At 39.9% G+C, this 23,781-nt stretch overlaps 1 protein-coding gene and 1 pseudogene across 3 annotated transcripts in view; both read left to right on the top strand.

Annotated features, from left to right (window-relative positions):
* Nucleotides 1–23,781, top strand: part of Dtnbp1 (dystrobrevin binding protein 1) — a 94,155-nt gene that overhangs the window by 3,934 nt on the left and 66,440 nt on the right. For all 3 annotated transcript variants that reach the window (XM_060372401.1, XM_060372403.1, XM_060372402.1), the window contains exons 2-5: nucleotides 4,602–4,655; nucleotides 6,557–6,607; nucleotides 13,974–14,034; nucleotides 17,069–17,201. In XM_060372401.1, coding sequence (XP_060228384.1) covers nucleotides 4,602–4,655; nucleotides 6,557–6,607; nucleotides 13,974–14,034; nucleotides 17,069–17,201 — 299 coding nt within the window. The remainder of the gene's footprint in view (nucleotides 1–4,601; nucleotides 4,656–6,556; nucleotides 6,608–13,973; nucleotides 14,035–17,068; nucleotides 17,202–23,781) is intronic.
* LOC110556607 (ribonuclease P protein subunit p40-like) lies at nucleotides 2,112–3,365 on the top strand (annotated as a pseudogene).

Genomic DNA, 23,781 nt, shown 5'->3' with positions numbered 1-23,781 from the left:
TTGTTTTAAACTGTGCAAAAAAGAGTATCTAATAATTTAATTTATAGTGTAGTAAATAGGCACAGGTTGTCTTTTCTAGGATTTTTTTTTCATTTCCTTATTTTTTAGGCTCTGGGAATGGAACCTAGGACCTTGTGGCAGGCAGGCAGTCTGTTATTAAATTACTCCCTCAGCTGACAGGCTCCTTTTTAGTTCCTCCCACCCTCTCTGAATGTAAGTGGCCTGTGTATATGTGTGCAGGTACAGAATATTTAGACTGTTACAGCTGTTGTGCCGGATTGAGGGATAGGCCCACATGGATTTCTGTGTTTGGGATTAGGGATGGGGAGCAGAGAAGTTACATTTGTTAAGTGGCATATACCAACATAAAGGAGGAAGAAAAGATTGGAGGGAAAAGGAGCAGTGGACAGTGATCTCATGAAGCAGCCCTTGACGTCCAAGAAGCTGTTGGAAACTGAAGTTACCCTCAGGAGAGGGGTCAGACTGAAGTAGTGTGTTTGTGATTCGTTAGGGAAAAATTGGTTTGAAAATAATTTTCCTTTTCTGAGTTTGTGCCACTTTGGGTGAATTTCTCAGGCTGCCAAGTTTAAGGGGTCATAAAACTTTAAAGTGTGATGATTTTTCTTTGAGATCCACCCCCTGTGTGTGTGTATGCATGTGTCTGTCTGTTTCTAGCTCTCTGTGCAACACACAGAATTTGATATGTAAAAATATAATAGGTTTGATTTTGATTTGTGAAGAGAATTCAAAGGTGGAATAACAAAAGGTTGAATGTGGTTTAAATAATTGGCAGGTTTTGTAGTTTTTCAAAGCAAACATCATCACTTTCCTACCAACTGATGATGTAGACGATGTGAGACTTGGTGGGCATGCAATTGAAATGCTGTCCACGCAACCCCGTGCAGTTGAGCCAGCTAGCGTATCTGTTTGTCTGTCACCATAGTTCACTGCAGAGTGCCACATGACTCTCTTCTTCCTCTTTTTACACTTTTTGTCTAAGCAGTTTTAAAAATTACTTCAATTTCATAGTGAGAAGCCTGCATTTTAGCATCTTCAAAACTTGAAGAAATAAATGTGCTAGTATCAAGTTAACATATCTGGAGCCTCCAAAAAAATAAAATTACTGAATGATTTTAACACATTTGAGTTTCAGTGCTTGAGCTGGAAAGTGTGCTTTAGTTTATTTAGTCGGAAAGTCCACGTATCAGTATACTTTCAGTACTTGTGCCAGCTTGAGAGTGTGTGGTTTGGAAAGAAGACAGAATAGGGTGGGAAACCCTTTCGTAGGAGCTGGTACATTGGGAAGCTCTGTGATATTTCACTCTGGATCACTCATGTGCATTGCTTCTCTCTCTCTCTCTCTCTCTCTCTCTTTCTCTGTGTGTGTGTGTGTGTGTGTGTGTGCAAATGGAGATTTAATCGCTTTCTAGCTTGCTTTGCGTTTTGAGCTAGGCCTTCTCTTTGAGCCTGGGGCTCATCAATTTCACTAGGCTGGTTGGCCTGTGGGCTCCAGGGAGCTGCCCATCTCTGCTTCCACATGCTGGAATTACAGGTGCTGCCTTCGCTTTTACACAGATTGTAGAGATCTGAACTCAGGCCCTCAGGCTTATCCTGATGGAGCTTTGCCAACTAGGCCATCTCATCTCTACTTTTCAACTTTCTGGATAGTAATAAACTTGTTTCCATCAAGTAATAATCATACTTTTCATTTGAGTTAGACCTAAAGTTTCTCCTGTTGCCCCCCCCGATCATATTATAAATTTTATTTAATTCTTATAAAGTATATGTGGTTGGATAAAATACTAGTATTTTATATTTGAGGAAACTTGGGAATTCACCTGGGTCAGTATTTCTTTCCCAATATCCATGGACAGTGGGGAATATGAATAGACTTTATTAAGTTCACAGCTCAGAGTTTGTGTGAAGAATTAAGTTATCTCCATGTGGAAATGCTAGACTACCTCGATTTCTTCCCAGCCTTAAAGGATGTTCTTAGAAAGGAATCAGTTGCCTTTTTTTTTAAGAGGAAAAAAATGTATATATTCCATTCCATATTTTATCTAAAAATAAGAATAATAGGGAGGCGAGGCGTGCCTGGACTCATGCTTAACATGGCCATGCTGCGCAGGCTGCAAGAGGCGCCCCGGCACTTAACTGGTCTGTGAGGAATCAAATTTCAGCCATGACAAGTCTTGCCGTAAGCATCTTGTGGAGATGCACTATCATAATTACAGGGTTTCCTTTCTTATTCCTATTACTCTGTGAAAAACTTACTTCTCCATGAATTAATTACACATGAATTCATCAACACCTTTGCAAAGAAAGGTTCATTCTCTGCATTAACATACATTACAAGGATTGATGAAGATAATACTGTTGCTCTCCTACTGAATGGAAAATTAATTTTATTGCTGGATAAAGATACATATGAAGAAACTGGACTTCAGGGTTATCCTTGGTATTCTGGCAAAAAACTTATGAAGTTTATAATTTCCTTTGATTTAATGGATTTATCTCTTAACCTGGATTCTAAGAAGTATGAAAGAATATCTTGGTCCTTCAAAGAAAAGAAGCCTTTGAAGTTTGATTTTCTTTTGGCTTGGCATCATATAGGTGCAGAAGAATCAATGGTGATGTCGTAGTTTCCCAAATACCAAATTCAGGAGCACCAGCCAAAAGTGGCAGTGAGCACAGTGAGAGAGCTACAGTGTCCGGTGCTGCAGAGCAGCGTGCTTGCAGGGGAGCCGGAGGAGCCTGCAGTGCCCTGGAGCTCTTTGACTGGCTTGGAGCTGTCTTCTGCCGTGCGAACCTAAGTAACCAGCCTCATAATTTCATATCAACCTACTGCTGTCCCCAGCCACGCACAGTGATAGCCCAAGCCTGTCTGCATACAATCACAAGTTTCCTACTGCCAGAGAAGATGTCCTTCTGGAATAGCTGGGTCACTACTTTGATGAACCAAAGTTAGCTCCATGGATCACCTTGACAGTTCAAGGCTTTGCAGACAACCCTGTTTCATGGAGAGGGAATGAACATGGTTTCCAAAAAGGAGGAGAACACTTATACAGTTTTGTGGTTTTTAATAATCAGGACTGTTGGCTTCAGATGGCTGTCGGGGCAAATGATGACTGTCCACCATAAAAATAAATAAATAAATAAAAAGCAAAATTTAAAACCGTGAAGAAAAAAAAAGAATAATAGAACCAGTGTGGTAGTATACGCCTTCAATCCCAGCACTCAGGAGACAGAGGCATGTGGATATTTGTGAGGTTGAGGCCAGCCTGATCTTTATAGTGAGTTCCAGGCCAGCCAGTACATTTGTAGGGAGACCATATCTTTAAAAAAAAAAAACAATCAAAAAAGACCTGGAAAAAAATAGTGGTGTATCCTTCACCTTTTTCTTTGCTAAACTTTCTTAACTCTTTCTTGTCCTCTTGCATCTAATTCTACATTTTGGTACATTGATAGTTTTTTTTTTTTTAACTTATGATGAGAAAATATTATTTAAAGACTTTCTGTTGTTAGAAAAAAATTTTTGAGACAAGATTGCAGGCTGGCCTTGAGCACTTAATTATCCTACCTCAGCTTCCCCAACTGCTGAGATTCTAGTCATGTGCTTCCATCTTTAGTTTAAACACATTCTTAAATGAAAGCTTCACACATACACAAAAAATAGAATAGTGATAGGAACCCCATATGTCCAGTTCTCAGTCACCAGTCTCCAGGTGTTGGCGTCTGTGTCTTTCCTGTCTGTCCTACACAGAGCTGCAGCTCTCACGGGGCAGCTTAGTCACTAACATAGATGTTACATAAATGTGCTGCCACAGTCATGACTAACCAAATTAACACTGAGTCATTGATACTATCAGTTACGCAGTCCCTAATCATATTCCCTTGCTTTTTAGAAATGCCTTTTTACAGCTGATTTACCCAAACCCAGATCACATAAGTTCCACATATTACATTTGGTTAAAGAGCAATTTTTGAAACAGATGGTTGTTAAGGAGCCACACGGGGAAGTTTTACCGAATCTTACAGCAGTTTTATTTTCAGTTCTGTAATAATCTCTCTTTACTTTTTATCTCAAATTAGTTTTTTTTTTCTTTTATGGGTAGGCAGAAAAGTTGGTATTAAAAATATTTTATGACTGTGTATTTGAGATACCAATGTAGAGGCTATGAAGATGGTCTTAGCAGTACCTTCCACATTCTACTATAAACATAATCCTACTTGAGAGGGTACACTGCTGTGCATAACAGTCTTAGGAAAACTCTATAAAGTGTCACAACTTAATGCCTTTCAGGGATTGGAGTGAAAATGGTAGAACATGGCTGTAAAAACATCCTCCGTAGCTTTCATCTGTGGAGGTTGTTTTTTTTTGTTTTGTTTTGTTTTGTTTTTTTTTTTTTTTTGCTTCTGGGACAGCTAGAACTCTATATAATTTCTTACCACTAGAGAGATGTACAAACTGTTTTTGTATCAAACAGATTGCTGATTCTTTTGAGCATTGTAATTCTGGGGATAGGTGTGGGCTAAAGCCTCCGTGGGGTTGAAAATCCCTTGACTTAGTAAAAATATATTTTGTATTTGTTATTTTATAGGCTGAAGACTTTAAGTGACAAGTCAAGAGAAGCAAAAGTAAAAAGCAAGCCCAGGTAAGTTCATGCCAAGAGCTTTAGTTGTGTAACTTGAATTTCATGTAAGAGAATCATTTATAGACTTTGGGTCTGTTGAGTGTATCCCACCACAAAAAAGTTTTGATTCTTAGTAAATATTGCAGTGCATGAAAATTGTATAATTAACTTGTGAAATGATTGGGAAGTGGAAGTGAAATCATTGTATTCTAGGACAGTCAGTAGTCACCGTTGCTCACAGTTAGTATGTTAGGATCAGGTTATAAGTCTTGGATCACTGAAAAGCAAATAATAATGAAATAGAGCTTGATAAGTGAGTTTCTGTAGAATCCCACTAGAGTTGTGATTTTATTGTTTTGGGGGGGTTAATATGTTTTTTTTAGATTTATAATTTATACAGCTTTCTTCCTGCATGTTAGAAGAGGGCACCAGATCTCATTATAGATGGTTGTGAGCCACCATGTGGGTGCTGGAAATTGAACTCAGACCTTTAGAAGAGCAGCCAGTGCTCTTAACCTCTGAGCCATCTATCTCTCCAGCCCCTGAGTTGTGATTTTTTTTTTAAAGTATGTGACCCAATTCAGTTTCAGCTGCAAACAGTGAACTTTGATCTAGCATATTTATTTTCTTTATCTAATAGTATATGAAAATGTTTATTGTGTTATATGCTAGAGACAGTCTCTGCCTGACAAGGTAAGATCGTTTTGTTGTGGTATATTCTGAAATAATATAGTTTTCCCAGAGTTTAAGTAAATTATATGTTGGTGTTCTGGCTTACGTGGGACAATTGATGGAAGAAAGAGACACCGCAGGATGAGCCTAGGCTTTTCAAGCAGCAGGGATCAGCCTCTCAAGGACTGAACACTGGCACCTTCCTAGAAATGCTTTTTATTGTTTCATAAAAGGCACTTTCAGGAAGTCATTTTCCACATACCTAAAAAAAACCTCTTATCTGGGCTGGACTGATGGCTCAGAGGTTAACAGTACTGGCTGCTCTTCTAAAGGTCCTGAGCAACCAGCAACCACATGGTGGCTCACAACCATCTGTAATGAAATCTGGTGCCCTTTTCTGGTGTATAGGCATGATACTGTACACATAATAAATAAATAAATCTTAAAGAAGAAAAAAAAAAGAAAAACCCTGTTATTCGATCCAGGGGTTGTCTGATGAAGGAACCATCACCTAAAACAATTCTCAGCCATAGCGACTTACTGATTTGCCAGGCATGTCTCAGGATTAAGTTGTGCAAAGGCTCTGAAAATCCTTCAGAGGAACAACCCATAAAATCTCAGGAAACATCACTGACAATCACTTTATAGCTTAGGTGCCATCACTCTGGAATTCATGCCAGATACAATGGTTATACTAAAATTCCGCTACAGTTGTCAGTATTTGTATGTATGTGTGTGCTCACATATACTAGCAGAATTTTATATGTACCACTTGCACAAATGGCCAACAGATGCCAGAAGAGGGTGCCAGATCCCTTGGAATTGGCATTGCAAGCAGTTGTGAGCTGCCTGAGAGGTACTGGGAACTGAACCTGAATCCTCTGCAAGAACAGCTTGAGCCATCTCTCTAGCCTCTTCATTGGTGGTTTTAATCTTTTTGAAAAAAATTATGTACATATGTGGGTGTTTTTGCCCACATAAATGTTTACCATGGAGGCCAGCAGAGGGTGTTGGGTCCCCTGGGACTGGAGTTACAAATAGTCGTGAGCAGCCATGTGGGTACTGGGAATTGAACCCAGGTCCTCTGAAAGATTGGCTGGTGCTCTTAACTGCTGACCCACCTCTCCAGCCCCTCATTAGTGGCTTTAAAATTATTTACGTAATAATTGACAATGCCAGAATTGTGTGTGTAGCAGTTTTTTAAAGTTGAGTGGATCTGCAGCAGCTCTAACAAGTGTTTCTGTTGGCAGGGCTGCACCAAACTTATCAAAGTACTCTGCTGGACTGGAACTACTTAGCAGGTACAGTATATTCTCTTAGAGAAGAGTTCTTTTAATGTTTGCTTAAAAATACTTTACAGTTGTACAGATAGAACCTTAACACCCCTAATTTTTTTTGCTAATGTAATGAGCATTGTGAACTTCTTTTCCTTGAAGGCTTCTGCTTTCCCTGCTCAGTACAAAAGCCGTTCATATTTTCAACAGGTAATCACTATCATTTCCTTTATGGATGACTTCAAATTAGAGAACTCAATTTGTTTTTATTGTTAGTTAGTTTGTTTTTTCTTTTAAAGACAGGATCATACATGGCCCAGGTTAGGGTCATATGTGTGTAGCAGATGAGCACGTTAGACTCCTGGCCCTCCTGCCTCCTGACTACTGGGATTACAGAAGAGTGCCACCAAGTCTGGTCCTTGAGGTGCTGGGGATCAAGCACAGGGCTGTGTATGTTAGGAAAGCACACTATGAATCCTCACTTTATACCATTTATTTCTCAATCCATTCCTGTTGGCATGATAATAATAAAGTGTAGCTTTTCCAATACATGAAGCAAAAGCTTAAGCAACAAAAAACAATTGATAAATTAGACATAATCAAAATTAAGCATTTTTCTTGGTGGAGGTAGTCACAAAGAACACTATCAAGAAAGCTAAACAATAGGGGACTGGAGAAATGGCTCAGTGGTTAAGAACATTGTCTGCTCTTCCAGAGGACCTGGGTTCAATTCCCAGCACTCACATGGCTGCTTACAACTGTCTGTAATGCCCATTCCAAGGGATCTGACACCTTCACACTACACACATAAAATAAAGTTAAATAAATTACTTTTAAAAAAAGAAAGCTAAACAAACTCATAGGAAAAAAAAATATTTGCATGTTGTTTGTTTGACTAATGAAGGACTAACATCCATAGTATGTAAAGAACATTTATAACTCAATAATTAAAATATGGCCCAGTGATGAAATAAAAGATTTTAATAGACATTTCTGAGTGAAGATACACAGATGGCCCATAAGAACATGAAAAAAATACTCAGTATTATCATCACTAAAGAAGTGAAGATAAAAACTGCAACCAGATACCTGTTCACATGTGTTGCAATTTCCATCTAGAAAGATGTACTGTGCCAAATGTGACAAGGGCCATGCCGATTGACAACTATCTCCCTGAGACAGGGTCTCTCTATGTAGCTCTGGCTGTCCTAGAACTCACTAGAACTCACTATGTAGACCAGCGGGCCTTGAACTCACGGAGATCCACCTGCCTCTGCTTACTGAGTGCTAGAATTAAAGATGGGAGTTTCTACCCCCCAGCTCCAACAATTAACATTTTCATGCATTTTTGGTGAACATGTGAAATGATGCAGCCACTTTGGAAAATAGTTTCATAGTCTCTCAGAAATTTAGAAACAGAATTATCATATAAAACAGATATTTACTCCAAGAAAATTGAAAACATACAGGGTTACCATGCCTGTAATCCAAGCACCGGGATGTTAAGGCAGGAGGGTCATGAATAAGTTCAAGGGCAGCCTGCACTACATAATGAGAGGGTTTTTTTTTGTCCTTTTCTCTGTCCCTCTTTTCCTCCCTCCCTCTCTTTCCCTCTCCCTCATTCTTTCTCTCCTCCCATCTTCTCCGCCTCCCTGTGTGCATATTTATATCTTTATTTACATATACATAAAACTACCTGAGCTTTGAATATGTCTAGTAGTTGTATTCATAACTGAAAAGTAGAAACAACACAAATGTCCATCAGTGAAATGTCCATGTAATAAAGTGTTATTTGGTCATGAGAGTGAAAGACTGATCCATAGTAATTGTGGATGAAAACATAAAGGATCATGCCAAGTGAAAGGGATGGAGCACAAAAGGGCACATGCTTGTCAATCCACTGATAGAAAATCTCCAGAAGCAGCAGACTGGGGCCGTATTGTGGTCACCAGTGTCTGGTGGGAAGTGCAGGGTGGGTAGCAACTGCTGGTGGGTAGGTAGGTAGGTATGAGGCTTCCTTTTAAGAGTGATGAAAATATTAGCAATGGTGTGGTAATTGTACAGACTTGTGTTAGAAAACCATGACTGAATACACTTAAAGATGTGAATTTTATAATATGTCAATATACCAGAAATGCCATGAAGTAAGTCTCTGTGTTTTTCATGTTGTTAGCGAAGGTCTCTAACAGGAGACGTATGGCAGGTGTATGCAGTGGAAGACAGATAGCTACTTCCCTGATCTGTGTTTATTTCTATATATTGATGGCCTGTGTTATTAGTTTGTAGCTGGATTTTTAAATTTTTTTTTATTTTTTTGTAGTTACTAAATCTAGAGGGCGTTTTTCCTTGTTTGAGATCAAGTGAACCGAAAAGGAAGTGTAGTGTACCATTAGTTTATTTACATACAAACACATTTATGCTAGGGTCTTGTGCTAGGCAGCTAACACTGAACTATTTCCCAACCTGTTTTCACCTAACCTGTTTCAACCACATTAATTCCTTTATAAGTGTGTTTGCTCTTGAATATTCTATTCTACTCTTTAAAGGCTGGCACCTAATCAAAAGGAAAAAAGGAAAGGAAATGATGGGTCAGATGCTGGCCTTTAAAATCTGCTTAAAGTCTCTTTGGCATGATTATGAGGGATTTGTAGTAGCGGCTGCCCCTGTGTCTACACCTTTCTGATCAGAGGCAGTAAGTAGTGACCAGAGCACAGATCTCCAACAACTACAAGATAGGTTTCTTACTACCTGCCCTCATTCTGCATAAGCTGCTTCAAAGAGCAAGTACATGGCTACAGCTGTAGGACCTGGAGGCCTGTGGTCATGGGTAGCTGGAATGCTAAGAAAGCCAGATTGAGCAAAATTAACGCTGCTTTCCATCCAGGCCTTCTCCTAGAATTAGCAAGCCATCAGACTGGTTTCATGTAAGAGATTCTGTCGGTGTACTTGGGTCTAGGGAGTGTACCCTAGTGCTTCCTGTTGTTTCATTTGCCTTCTTTGTCTTCTAAATCATAGCTTTGTGTGAGCACATGGAAGTCAGAGCTTAACCTCAGTGTTAGTCCTCAGGTGCCCACCTTGTTTTTTATTTTTATATTTATTTATGTGTGTGTGTGTGTTTGTTTATTTTTGAGATGGGGTATGTCTCTGGCCTGGAACTTGACAAGTAGACTTGACTGGCTGGCCATTTAACCCCAGAAATCTGCCTGATTCCATCTGCACAGTGAAGGGATTACAAGTGGCCACTGTTGTGATTGACCCTTCCCCTACTATCATTAGTTTTTAAACTCAGTCTTTCAAATCCCTAGAGCTCTAATGCTTTATAAAGTCTTGTCCAGCACAGAAGGGAATTGTTTACATGCTAATCTGTCTGTGGATTCTTCTACTAGGACTGCTATAGAGCATAGAGAATGTGTTCAGTAATTATTTGAGGGAATTACTGCATTATGAGTATGGTTATTTCCTTCATTTTTCCATCATTGACTTAAAGAAATATGAAGGCATTTTTTTTGAATTTATAGCCAGGGTCTGTATCTCAGTAAAATGAGGTAAGTCATCTGTGTACTAAAAGTGACGGCATCGGGATGAGTTTCAAGGCTGCATGAGGCATATAACATTTTCTTTGAGGGGTTGTTTTTGATTAGGTTGGCTGTGAGGCATACCTATGAGGGCATTATCTTGATTATGCTAATTGAAGTTGGAAGCCATGCCCATTGAGAGTGGCATCATTCCCTTGGCAGTGGGTCCTTTAAGGAATGAATTTTTGAAAATTATAACTGACAGTTAAGACCCATGAAAGGCAAAGTAGTATGTCTTTGTAGTCTTTAGACTTTCTACCTTTTTCCAGAAGTGCCAATAGCATAATAGCCTCAGAGTAGAGAATATGAACACTTGGGTGTGGTGGTCCACAGTCACCTGGGGAAGAAGTCTCAAGGATGGATTGTTTAAATTGGGTTTGGCATGTAAGCATGTCCATGGGGACATTGTCTTGGTTATGTAAATTAATGTGGGAAGACACACTCACAACGGTGACACCATTCCCCTGGAGGGAATCTTCGGCTGTCTAAGAGTGGAGAAAGTAAGCTGAGCGCCTACTGTGTGTTGATTAGTGTTGGCTCTTGACTGGATGTAATGTGGCTAGCTGCTTCAAATTCCTATAGATTTGATTTCCCCAAAATGCTAGGTCGTAAGGTAGAATTGTGAACTCTTTCCCCTGAAAGTTGCTGTTGTCAGGTGTATCATCACAGCAGTGAGAAGAGGAACTGAGACATTCGGTGAATCTTTGTTATTGTTTAGGGAATGATGAATCAGCAGAAAAGTGACAAACTCAGTTGGTATGAGAGGGTGATATAGGTGTAGGAGATGGTCAGGAAAGAAGGGTCTGGAGTTTAAGTGGTAAGCAGTGTTTAATTTGCTCTTTTCCATTGTTCAAGAAAAGGATGCTCTGGCAGCCATGAAGTCTTAGATTTAAAACTAGTGTGATCATTCTTTTACTCAGCAGACAATTTAGTAAGTCCTCTGTGCTAATTACTGAGACAGCAAAACTGGCAAAGTTTTAATTCACCTCGGCAACTCTGGTGCCAAACAGCGCCTGGCAGTCAATAAATACTTGCTGATTTTAATTGATACTTACAGTTAGATGCACCAGAGAAAAAAGGTCAAACTTTCTCTTAGTCGGCAGTGACAGTAGGACTGTATTAATTCTGTAATGTTGTACAGTGCTTTTCATTACATGTGGATACTGGTTAATAGTCGCTGGACTTACTAGATTGGCTTTCCAATCTAAATCCAACAGGAATGGGTCTCTATGACTATGAAGAGGGGCACCATGGATTTACAAAATACAGATGTCTGTTTAGAAATAACTTGTTTTTATTGATTCTTTGTGAGTTTCACATCATGGACCCCAGTCCTGCTCATTTCCCCATCCCCTTACATCTGCCCTTTGCCGGTGCAACCCCTGCTAAAAACAAAACAAAACAAAAACCAAACACACACACACGAACATAAACAAAACAAAACAAAAGACAAGGCATCGAAAGCATCTCATCATGGAAGCTGTAGTGTGTCACAGTGCGTCTCACAGTTCATGCCTCTGTCCACACATCTGCACTTGCAGAGGCTCATTGCAGCAAGTCACTGGTCTGGTTCGAGATCTCTGGCTTGTATGACACCATCAGTATTGGATCCTCACCGGGACTTCTCCCAGTTATGCTGTTGTTGCCCTGTGTCGTGGAGATCCTGCAGCTGTGGATCCGCTGCCCCTTTCATGCTTCCTATCTGTTAGCAGATGATACAGATGTTGTGATGGGCCAACTCAAAGTCCTGGATCTGGGCCTGGGTGGTAGCTGAGCTGGTCAGCCCACTGGCTTTCCTTATCCATGCTACCAGGGTGAGCTCTCCAGCACTGCTTGGGCTAGGCCACCCATTGCAGTTAGCATCGGCAGGAGGCAAGGTCACCTCTTGCTCTCATGCCCTTGGAACCGGCTCCACTGTGCCATCCAGTCCTGGTGCAGGGCCCAATCTCCTAAGTGCTGCAGCCTGAAAGGAGCTGGGACAGCTTTCCTGCTCTCAAACCTCCGGGCTATCTTACCTGTTCCTTTGTCATCAGGGCCAGCTCTACTGTGTTGCCCAGGAGAAGTACAGGATCCCTCTCTCCCAGTTCTACAGCCAGTGAGGGGGCAGAACTAGCTCTCCTGCCCTCATGCCCTTGGGGGCCAGCCCTCCTGACTACCTACCACAGGTGCCAAGGAAGGAAGGGAGGGGAGGAGGGCATCACTCCCAAGCCCATGCTACCTCAGGAATGGCAGGGCCACTCCTCCCTTGCTCTCGCCCTCTGGCCAGCTCACCTGCACCCCCAGGTCAGCTCTACTGTGCTGCTCAGGCGAGGTACAGGGCCTGCTCTCTCAAGTGCTGCAGCTGGTGAGAGCAGATAACTTTGATAGAGTTTTAGATGAGATGGAAAATCAAATTTTCTGCCAACAGCCATATAGATAATATTATGCTCAGAAATTGTATTTTAAACCTCTTTATTTTGAGGGCTAGATGGCTGAGCAGGTACTTACTGTATAAGCCTGGCAACCCTAGTCTGGTTCCCAGAACCCATGGAAAGGTGGAAAGAAAATCAACTCCACAGAGTTGCCCTTTGACTTCCACACATGTACCTTGACATGTGCACTCATTATGCATGCTCACACACAACAATAACAATAGTAATAATTACATTTGAAATTTTTATTTTGAGATGATTTCAGCTTTGTGAAAACATAAAATTAGAGCAAAAAGTCTTCTCAATGTTAGCATTTTGTATACAGAGTACAGTGATCAAAAAAGGAAAGTTAACTATGTTTCTGCAAACAGATTGACTGAGATTTTATCACTTACTGATACCTTTATTTTCTGTATCTAGGATCATGCCTATTTGGTCATTAAGCTGCCTCCTTGTCCTTTTGTCTAGAATAGGCAATGAGCTTTACAACCTTGATGCTTTTGAAACTTGTCAGTTATATTACAAACTGTCCATCTCCTTTCCTAGCACTTTTCCACCAAAAATACCAAAGTAACTTTGTGTCCTTGTACATCGTGATAAGAGGCAGATGATATGGGTGTCTAATTGTAGTTGATATTAATCTTTGTCCCTTGTTAAAGCATCTACCTGGTTTCTTTTGCTTCCAGGTTAGTGAGCATTCTGTACAGAGACTTTGACACTATTTAGATACCTGTTTCTTATCAGTTCCACACCCATTAGGCATTTTTCTTGACAGTTATTTGTATTGTTTTTACCCAATAATGAGCCTGTCTCATTTATGATTTCTTCTAAAGTCATTAATCTTATTTCTACTGCAAAGAAAAGCTTTTTTTCTGGGCTAGAGAGATGGCCCAGTATTCTATCAGAGGACCTAGTTCCCAGCACCCACATGGCAGCTCACAGCCGTCTGTAACTCCAGTCCCAGAAGGGCCAACGCTGTCCTCTGGCCTCCATGGGCACCAAGCACATATGTGGAACACAAACACTTGTGCAGGCAAAGTACTCACAGATAAGAGAAAATAATTTTAAGGTTTTTTAAAATTAAATTTTTATTTTTTATATTAGTTACAGTTTATTTAATAATTTTAAGTTTTATTAGCTAGGAGTGGTGGTCTATATAACAAGCAGCTCTACATGTTGAGCCCTTTCTCAAAAAAACATTTTTGTTTCTTTTTTCCATTAAAAAAATTCAGCTGTTTGTGTGATTAGGGTCTCTGGGTATTTTATTCTCCAGGTTGCCTTCTATGCTCTTGTGACATGTGTCATTTTTTTTGGTTCCTTTCTGTAGCCACAGTGTATTATAAACTCACCTGGATATGTTTCCTTTCAATGTCCGTTTGCATTTTTAATTATTCTTTGCATTTTTAGGTATGAGGACATATGGGCTGCACTTCACAGAAGAGCGAAGGAGTGTGCGGACGCTGGCGAGGTAGAGTTTGCTGATCTTGCCCTTTTCAAGGCTAAGTGCAGGTCCAGCCCCAGTAAAAGAGTTGTTGGGTTTGTTTGCTTTCAATATTGAGAAAAAAGGTTGCACTGACTTACAGTACATCACTGAGCTCTGGTCCTGTGTACAACTGAAGACTCATTAGTGATGGTGTAGTATAAAAGGCTGATAGGAAGATTAGGAACCAGTTTCAATTGTAAAACCCATGAATGTACACATGTGTATATTGTGAACTCTTAAACATGCACTAAGTAAGAGTGAAGGGAACTCCAAAGGGGAAGAGGAGGAGGAGCTGAAGTTACATGGTTATAAACAAAGCAAGAGGCTTCATCCATGGAGCACTGGGAGGCTTCCATTTGTTCTTTGACCTTTGAAGTGGCTGCATTCCTTGTGAATGGTTAAACTAGGGAAGGAAGAGGGAAGCCTGACAGTCCTTGGAATAGTTGGTAAAACTTTTTTCTGTGGGTTTGTTACTGTTTTGTCTTCACATAGTGTAGAGTTCTGAGTTGTGTTTCCTGTATGCACACATAACCCCTAAGTTAAGAAATGAAAGTTACTTGTATATTTTGACAACCAACAAATCCTCCATGGATCAGTTTGCATCGAGGTCCCTCAGATTCTCACAGATTAATTATACTCTTTCCTCCTCCTCAAAAATAATATAAGCTATTCTAAGTTTGCATCTCAAGAAGCAAAGATAACCTCTGAGGCCAGCTTGAAATATAATACCCAGCTTCAAGGATGAAAATTTAACCCAGCTGTCATGATGGACACTTGTCATCCCAGCATTTGAGAGGCTATGGCAGGAGGATTGCTCTAATCTTGAGTTCAGCCTTAGCTACACAGAGAGTTTCAGGCTAGCCTGGGCTATACAATTTAAGACTGTCTCAGAAACATAAAAACAAACCAAAACCCAAAACAAACAAATAAAAACCCCTCTTGGTAATATGTCCTTGAAACTTACAAATGTGTAAATGAGTGTCTTTTTTTTTTTTTTTAACTATTGTTCAACTTGTGTTTATGTTGTTAGGCCTGCTCCTGACAAAACAACAGCTTTTTGTCAGGAGCATCACTATCAAAGGGAGGGCAGATGTAAGTGTATGGGCTGTTTAGTCTTGTTCAAGAAAGTTTCCTACACTTATTTCTAGAGCACATTCTTGAAAAAATATTGTTAGTTTATGTATGTAGGTGTTTTGCCTGCATGTATGTGTGTGTGCTTCATTTATGCCTGGTGCTATAAAGGCCAGAAAAAGGTTTCTCTGGAACTGGAGTTAATTTGTGAACCACCATGTGTGTGCTGGGACTCAAACCTAGCTCCGCTAGAATAGCAGCCAGTGCCCTTAACTGCTGAGCCATCTTTCCAGCCCCTAGAGCATATTGTTAAAATATGGTCTTAGAATTCAGAGCTGTGTCTTATATTAAAAAAAAAAAAAACAATTACTAAACCAACCAAACAAAAACCCAGCTATGGTCAGTGCTGATTTGATTGTTTAAAAGATTTGTCTAAGCAGTTGTGTTTTTCCCCCTCCCTCCTCAACAATCTATAGATGAAACCCTTAAAGTTATTTAAGGGCTTGGCAGCCATGGTAGTTTTCCGAAGCTAGGCTTCTGGTGTTTTTGTTTTTAATTCCTGCTATAGTGAAATAGTTTCTTGCCTTCAGATTAAACTCTCAAGATTCATGGTTTTATTGAGTGGTTTGATGTGTTAAGTAAGCTGAGTCAGATTTCACTTCTCTGCTCAAGGAGCATTTCCTGGGCTGAGGTGGAGGTTAGAAATTCTTTTTTCTCAACTTTGAGGCACTAATCTTGATTTTATACAAACAACCTGGTCTCTGTCTTTTCTTTACCCATAAAATGGTGTCAAACACCACTTAACTTTGCTTAACAAACTTGTTTAGACAAACTGAACTGTGGAGTTTTATGCTATGTTAATTAGCTTCATTGCTCTGACAAAATACTTGAGCTAATCAATTTAGTAAACAAAAGGTTTTATTTTGGCTTCTACTTTTGCTTTATGATCTCTTGGCCCTTTCACTGTTAGGCCTGTAGTGAGTGTGTCATGTTGGGGAGCATTTAGTGGGGAAACTGTCTTCAGTTCATTGTAGCCCAGGAGTAAATGACCCAGAGGAGACTAGGATCCCAAAATCTTTTGGAAGACATGCCCAGGGTGATTTAGCTTTCTCATGCTCAGCCCCACTTAGTAAATGTTCCACTGTCTCCCAAGTACTCCACATAAGCCATCAGCTTGCAAGCCTTTAAGGGACATACAAGATGCAATTTAAATAAGATAATATAGCTACGTTACTTAACACAGAATCTGACCTGTGGCAAATGTTCAAAAATGTGTTAGTATAGTATCTGAAAGTTGGTCAACCTTTCCTTTTCTTAGATTAAAATACTTTAGTGCATTATGCTATATTCCTTCTATACATAAAACTTACATTCTTTATGCAGAATAAAGTTTTTAGTTTTGTGTAAAGTGTGAATTAATAAACCATTTTAAGCCTTAACATCTAAATATATTGTACTTTAATTTTTGATAAGAAGTAGTCATTACCTAAACCTTACATTAGACTTTTCAAGTTATCTAATAAGCCAGGGTAAGATTTATAATGCCTTTTAAAAAGATTATGCCATGTACCAGACAAAATATTTTCAAGTCAGCAAATTACCAGTAAGTCATTTCGCTCTCTTTTTTGTTGTTGTTGTTGTTAGTGAGTTTTTGTTTCTCGTCTTATTTTTTTTCCTAGATATGAATTTTCCAATGAACAGTTCCTTACAAGCAGAGTATGATAGAAGTAATCAGCTCATTTTGGAACTTTTCTTTTCTGGGTTAAGATGTCTGATACAACAGCAGTTTAAGGTTTGCTGTACAGAATACTGAGTTCTTCTTTCGTAAGGAAAAAAGAAAAATGATAGTGTCTTGAGTGTCATCTACCATCGCAGACCATGGAGGGTTGCTAAAGACAGACTGGCTGGGCCCAGCCCGCTCACTGTAACCTTGTGGTCTGTGTTGCAGCTGGTGGACAGCGAAGTGGTCATGCTCTCTGCCCACTGGGAGAAGAAGAGGACCAGCCTGAGTGAGCTGCAGGAACAGCTGCAGCAGCTGCCAGCTCTCCTCCAGGACTTGGAGTCCTTGATGGCAAGCCTGGGTAAGTGGGATGTGTGAGTGAAAGCAGTTTCAACAGGACGTGCTGTCAATTCAAAGCTTTCTAAGGATTCAATCAAATTCTTAGCTCACACTTTCAGAAACAATTGTGCATTCTTATTAGCATGGTTTGATTATATAGAAAATATATAGAAATTTGTTTCTAAAATTTACCACTAATGCTTTCTGCCTATGGTCAGCTAAGGAAACAATTTTAATTTTGTTGATTTGTGTGTGTTTGTGTGTGTGTCTCTGTGTGTCCGTCCATCCATCTGCCCTCCCATGCCTGCATTCATGTGTTTGAGTGTGGGTATACATGCTGTGATGTGCATATGGAGGTCAGAGGACAGCCTTGAGCGTCACTTTCCACTTTTCTTCTTGTTTGAGGAGGGTCTCTGTTACTTGCTGCTGTATGTGTCAGACTAGCTGGCTTCGGGTGATTTACTAGTCCCTACTGCTCATTTTCCTGTAGCAGTACTGGGATTACAGATGTATGCTACAGTATTTGGCTGTTTAAAATGGGTTCTAGAGATCAGAACGTAGGTTCTGAACATAGAAAGCTCTATCCAATGATTGTCTTCTCTCCCCAACTTTGACTTTTTTTTTCCTGGTTTTATTGGATATAATACATTAGCCACTAATTTTCTCCATTTTCCAGGCTTCTTGCATCTTTTGGTCTTGCATTGTTTTCTGGATAGCCTGCCTTATAACTGTAAGGTATTTTTATTGTGTGAGCAATTTAAGACCTTGATGATGCTTTTCACTGTACTATCCTGTAGCTTAATAAATAGCAGTCTTGGAAACCTAGCCCCTCGGGAATTATTAAATAGCAAAGGCTGATCCACTCATTGATTTTTTTCTTTTTAATGGGATGTGGTCCATCTAGCTTACAAATGCCTGTTTAATTGATAGTTGCTAGTAAGATTGCAATTTAGGAAATAAATGACAAACATGTGCTGGAAAGTGAAAAACAGTGAATATGAACTCTCATCTCTGACACTGTTTCTCTCTTGGTTTCTTAAATACTCCTTGCTTCAGTCTCTGTCTGAAAATGAGGATCAGAATATAGTTGGGTCTTTTGTGTTCGTGGGTTCTGCATCCGTAGATTCAGCCAACTGTACATAGAAAATATTTATTTAAAACTGTTCATATTAGACACATATTAGGTCTTTTTATTCTTATCATTTCTTAAATAATATAGTATAGGTATTCACATAATCCTGTCTGCATTGTAGTAGATATTTTAAATAATAGAGAGGTAATACTAAAGGATGAGTAAGTTGTGTGCAAATAACTGTGCCATTTTATGTAAGAGACTTGAGCATTCAGTGATTGTGACAGCCGTGGCTGTGGGAACCAGTACTCCAGGGATGCTAAGGGCCGACTATACCTGCTTGCCAGGGTTGTTGGGAGATAAACTGAGATGACAAATGTCAGATTACTTAGCACAGTGCCTGGGTCATGCCTCCCATGTGCTCTGGGCCAGGGATTATTTCTGTGCTTTGGAACAAGTCTGAGTGTATGCCATGAGGATACTGACATTCTACTAGAAGTTTGTCTGGCTTGGCAAATTTACAAAATCAGGGTTTTGTTTTTGTTTTTGTAACAGAAGATGGATACCATGTATCCATTAAATGTTGGAAGATGAGGGCTGGGATGTAGCTCTATTGGTAAAGTGCTTAACTATTAAGCTCGAAGCCCAAGCCCGGGGTTTGAGCCACTGTATAGCCTGAGTCAGCAGTGGCAGTGCACAGTATAATCCCAACACTTGGGAAGGAGAGGAGGGGTCCAGGTTCACAGTCATCATCCTCTACACAGCATGCTCATCAAGGCTAGCCTTTGTTGCACAAGACTCTTTTAAAAAGATTTACCTAAAAGTGGCAGGGTAGTAAAAATGTAGTCTGTGACTGAAAAATGTCTAAGGATAAAACAAAGTTCTGATCAGGTGAAATAGTCACTGTGTACCTCTTTTAATCAAAAAACTAGGAAATATGAATTTGAAAAGTATTGTGTTACTATTGCTAGGCATGGTGTTTTATGCCTATAACCCCAGTAGTTGGGAGGCTGAGGTAGTAGTGCCTTGAGATGCAGGCAGCTGGGGTATAGGGGCAAAGGGTGATTTTTAAGTTTCAGTTCAGTGTGGTCTAGTGGAAAAAAAAAGAAAGAAAAAGAGTTCTCTTGAATTTCCACTAGAGGGCAGTGTAATTCTGTTTCTTTATCAAATTTAAACTGTCATGTTCTTGTCTTTCTGTTTTTTTTTCTATTACTTAATTTTGTGTGATCTGTTTTAAAAGATTGCTCCTTTGTCTAGAACAGAATATTCCACTAATTCTAAGACAAGGAGCAGCCATCTATGGAGTTTCTGTGTTGCATTTGATGGGCCCTGTGTCACTTTCTCTGTGCAGAATGTGAAGACATTAGCAGGGACTCATATCTGTTTCATAAGCTAGATCATATTGTCCAAGTTACTTCCTAAAATTAGTTCCTTCACAAGTACACTAACTCTCTTGATACCTTTCCACTTTGCTGTGAGAATCTCACTTGTTCCATGATAGCTTTTGCAGTTTAATGCCTTTTAAAGATTCCTTATTAGCATATCATCATTACCTTATTGTACATAAAAGTATGGCACAAGCATTTGAAGAACCTTCCATCTTTTAGTGCCTGGCCGCTATGACCTATGAGCATCCAAAGAAAATACCTTTGTTCTGTGAGGATAATTATTTTGATTAGAAAGAAACTCATTAAATTTGAAATAACTTCAGTATGCTACTTAATTCTTCACATATCACGGCTGTACTACAGATTATATCTCCTTGAAACAAATGGCACAAAGGAAAATTCCAAGCTGAATCGCTCTCCTCTGGGGTGATCTTCTCTCTGAGATCGGTGGCGCTCTTTCTTGCACAGCTGTCAGGTGTTCCCAGATGGCTTTCACAGTAAAAATTCCCCCCAGTCCCTTAAAGAGACAGCGCTGTTACAGTGAGCAAAGAGGTGAGGCTTGACTCCCTTGCAAGGATGTATTTGGTCCATGGAGGCCTGCTAGTGGTTTATGAGCATGTATCCTAAGTTAGTTATGAATTGACTTATTTGTGTAACTGGTTTTGTAACAGGAGATGAACAGGCTGTGTTAGAATAGTTAAATTTCTGCCAATTTAAGTGTTTAAAATACATATCATGTATATACTGAGGATAATTTAATTCAAAAAGATAAAAACTTAGTATGTTTTTTCAATTATTTTATTACTGATTTCAAGTTTGGTAAGAGTGGCAATGCAGAGTTGGGTATGGTGGCATCTCCTTGTGGTGGTAGCATGTGAGAGGTGGAAGAAGGGCTGGGAGTTCAGGATGAACCTGCATACAGAGACCTGGGCAACAGGAGACCCTCTTGCAATAGAACAAACAAAGTGAAGAGTCGAAACAGAAAATCCCCATTGCTTTTTCTGCTTCAATTTAGGATCATGAAGTTTGATGTGACTCATAAAGTAGCATCATGTTGCTAAACGTTTCTTAAGTCCTCTTTCCTTTGGCATGAGTTCTTAATTTAGATGAATGCACATCGTAGATTTTTTTCCTGATTATTTTACATCATAGAATAATAGAGTTACCAGACCTTTATTGAACTGGCCAGACTACTCGAATTAGCTGTTGGGCAGTACAAAGACACAAGGGTACAGTGTTTACCTTCAGACCTTAACTGATCTCCTGGGAGAGAAGCAAGGAAGCAATAGCTGTACAGTGTCAGTCAGATGAGAGTCTTCATGGAGCTCAGAAATCTGTGAAAGCTGTTGTCTGGGGGCAAGGCTAGCATGGAACCTGCTGTGACATTTACAGCGAGGGAAGAAGGGGGAGCAGAAGTGCCCTACCTCCAGGTGGAAAGGAGCAGGGCACACAGGGCTCTTCTTGGGTGGTAGTGGGCCTGTTTTGTTGTCAAGTAGAATGAGAATGACGGTGGTGTCAAGATCGCACCAATAGACTGTGTACAGAGGCTGTGCCCCCATGAGAAGATTCAGGAGCCTTTCAAGCTTTTTAAAAGGGAGAACAAAGTAGCAATTCGGTGGTCACTAACACAGTGACCATTGACCACCACAGACAGATGCAGGCTGCGTTTTCTGTTGTGTTGTTTGTTGGTCTCTTTAGAAGGTTATTCTTTTTGTCTTTATGTGCATGGGCATTTTTGCCTGCATGTATGCCTGTGTACCACATGTGTGTCTAGTGCCCATGGAGGCCAGAGGAGGGTGTCAGATCCTTTGGAATTGTAGTAATTGTGAGCCACTGTGTAGGTGCTGGGAACCAGACTCTAAACAGAAGGCTGAGAAAGGAACCACTCTAGCCTGGATGTTCTTTTCTTACTGGGAGTTGGTATTACTTGGTTCATGTCATTAATAGTCTGAACTAGAACAGAATTCTTTCCACGTAAGTTAATTGGCTTGCCTAAGGTCAACTCGTGAAATGTCTGTGCTCATTAACCTGTAGTCAGCCAGCAGCACTGTAATCCAGAAGGAAATTGTCATCTCTGGTAGATAAAAATGAAATGTGTATTTTCTGACATTGAATAACTTTTGACTCTATTAAAAAAAATCATTTGAAATTTATCTCCCCTCAGTCTAAGAACAGCCTGGGGTATAATTTATAGGTATATGAGTCTACTAGGAAAAAAGGAAATGCTCCTGATATTTTTAGTAATTTATCCATAACATTCTTATCTAGAGCTCTTATTTATATCATGATCATTAATGGTCAACAGAATTTTCTTTTGTTCATTTTTTATCAGATTTTGTTTTGTTTGGTTTTTGGAGATAGGGCTTCTTTGTGTATCCTTGGCTTTCCTTGACTCACTTTATAGACTGGGCTACCCTTGAACTCAGAGATCTGCCTGCCTCTGCCTCCCCAAGTGCTGGGACTGTGGGCGAGCACATCTGTGTCTGGCTTCAGAGTTGGAGTTCTAAGCTTGCTTCCTATAGTAAATTTTGTTTTCTATTAATGTCTATAAGCCTTTGGCCCTGCCAAATAGAAAATGATTTTTTTTATAAGCTTAGTTGTTTAGAAAAGACAAAATTTAGGATATTAGAAAATGATTGTTTCTGGTTTAATAGATCCTTGGTTTAAGTAAAGATAAAGAAGCGAAAATTTGTGTCTTAACTTAAAATTTCACATTGAAATTAGAGGAGTTTTCCTGTAACCCTGAGGCTCCGAAAGGTGGTTTAGAAAGTCTGTGAACATCTGGCAGATGGCTGATGGAAATGTGCCTAAGTAGTCGTCAGATTGTGTGGCCACTTCTGCTCTACCTTCTGGAGCATCTCCAGTGTTCCTCAGAGAAAATTAGGCACAAGTGTGAGTGTTCCACACATGCTCATGTGTTTGAGCATTTGGTTTCCAGTTGGCCCTGTTTTGGGAGGTTGTTGAACCTTTGGGACATGGCACATAGGTGGTGAATTATTCCCTTGGGCATAGGCCTTTAAGTGTTTTTTCTAGGAAACATGCTTCTTTCTAATCTCCTGAGTTATAACCCGACACAAACTCCCACCTTTTCACATGGCACTGGCCCAGCTTCTTAAATAGGGAGTCAAAATAAAGCTCCCCTCCCTTACCTTATTTCTGTGAGGTCTTTGGTCACACCACTTACATATCAATTTCTTCCACCATAAACCTCCATCTTGGAGGGAAGCTGGTTAAGACACAGGTTGTATTAAAGGTCAGTGAACTATCCCATCTTGCAGGGAAAGTTCTTTATTCTCAGGAAGTAAACAACACAGAGGCTTCAGGAAGTCCCTAAAATTGACTGGATACCTTAGCTCTTTCCCCCCTCAATTGTTTATAAACAGTAAGGCCCAATTAGTGACGCTCTGAGACCAGCTCAGTTGCATGAAAAAGTTGCTTTGTAACTCTTGCTGCCTTTAAACTGCAGTGCACTCTGGGCTTCCAGCTTTGTGAACTGTGAACATGCTAGTGGGAACTTTGATGATATAGGTGTCTTTGAGACATTTCTGCTCCTGTTAGTAACGCCTCACCCACACTCCTCTAAGTAACCCCAAAGAAACTTACTGACTTATCAAGTTGGACTTTGGTGGTATACTTACTTTAGCCTGTCATTATTTTTCTATCTGGGGTGAGTAGATGTTTGTTCATGTCTTTATGGAATAGTGTGACAAAACAGCATTGAAAAAAGCAACCAAAAATCATTTAAAATGAATAATTTTGTTGACTTTTAAAATAGAATGTAAACAAGATCAGTTGATCTAATAAATCAGTGTGTCAATAACATTTTCATTTTTCTCACAAACTCACATTCCTATAAATTGTTCTTTGAGGCTGTATTCTTAGACTTAACATCTCGTGAAAAATATGAGATTTCTCATCCCCCTCCCAGAACTTTCCTTTCTTCCCTCACCTGTGTTAGATGCTGCTCTCTTGACCCCCTTCATGCCTTGGTCTCTCAGGTCACTGCCTCCTCCTGCTGGGATCTCTTTGTGCACAAGGCCTGTCTTTCATACTGTGTTCTGTGACTTGCACACAGGAATGAATGTTCAAGTAAATGGTTATGTGGCTGTTAAGTTCTAAAAACATTTGACTTCTAAAACCTT

Source organism: Meriones unguiculatus, chromosome 19 (genome assembly GCF_030254825.1).
Source record: "Meriones unguiculatus strain TT.TT164.6M chromosome 19, Bangor_MerUng_6.1, whole genome shotgun sequence".
NCBI classification, from domain to species: Eukaryota; Metazoa; Chordata; class Mammalia; order Rodentia; family Muridae; genus Meriones; species Meriones unguiculatus.
The sequence above is the reverse complement of the archived record's forward strand: the minus strand, read 5'-3'. Positions and strand labels throughout refer to the sequence as shown.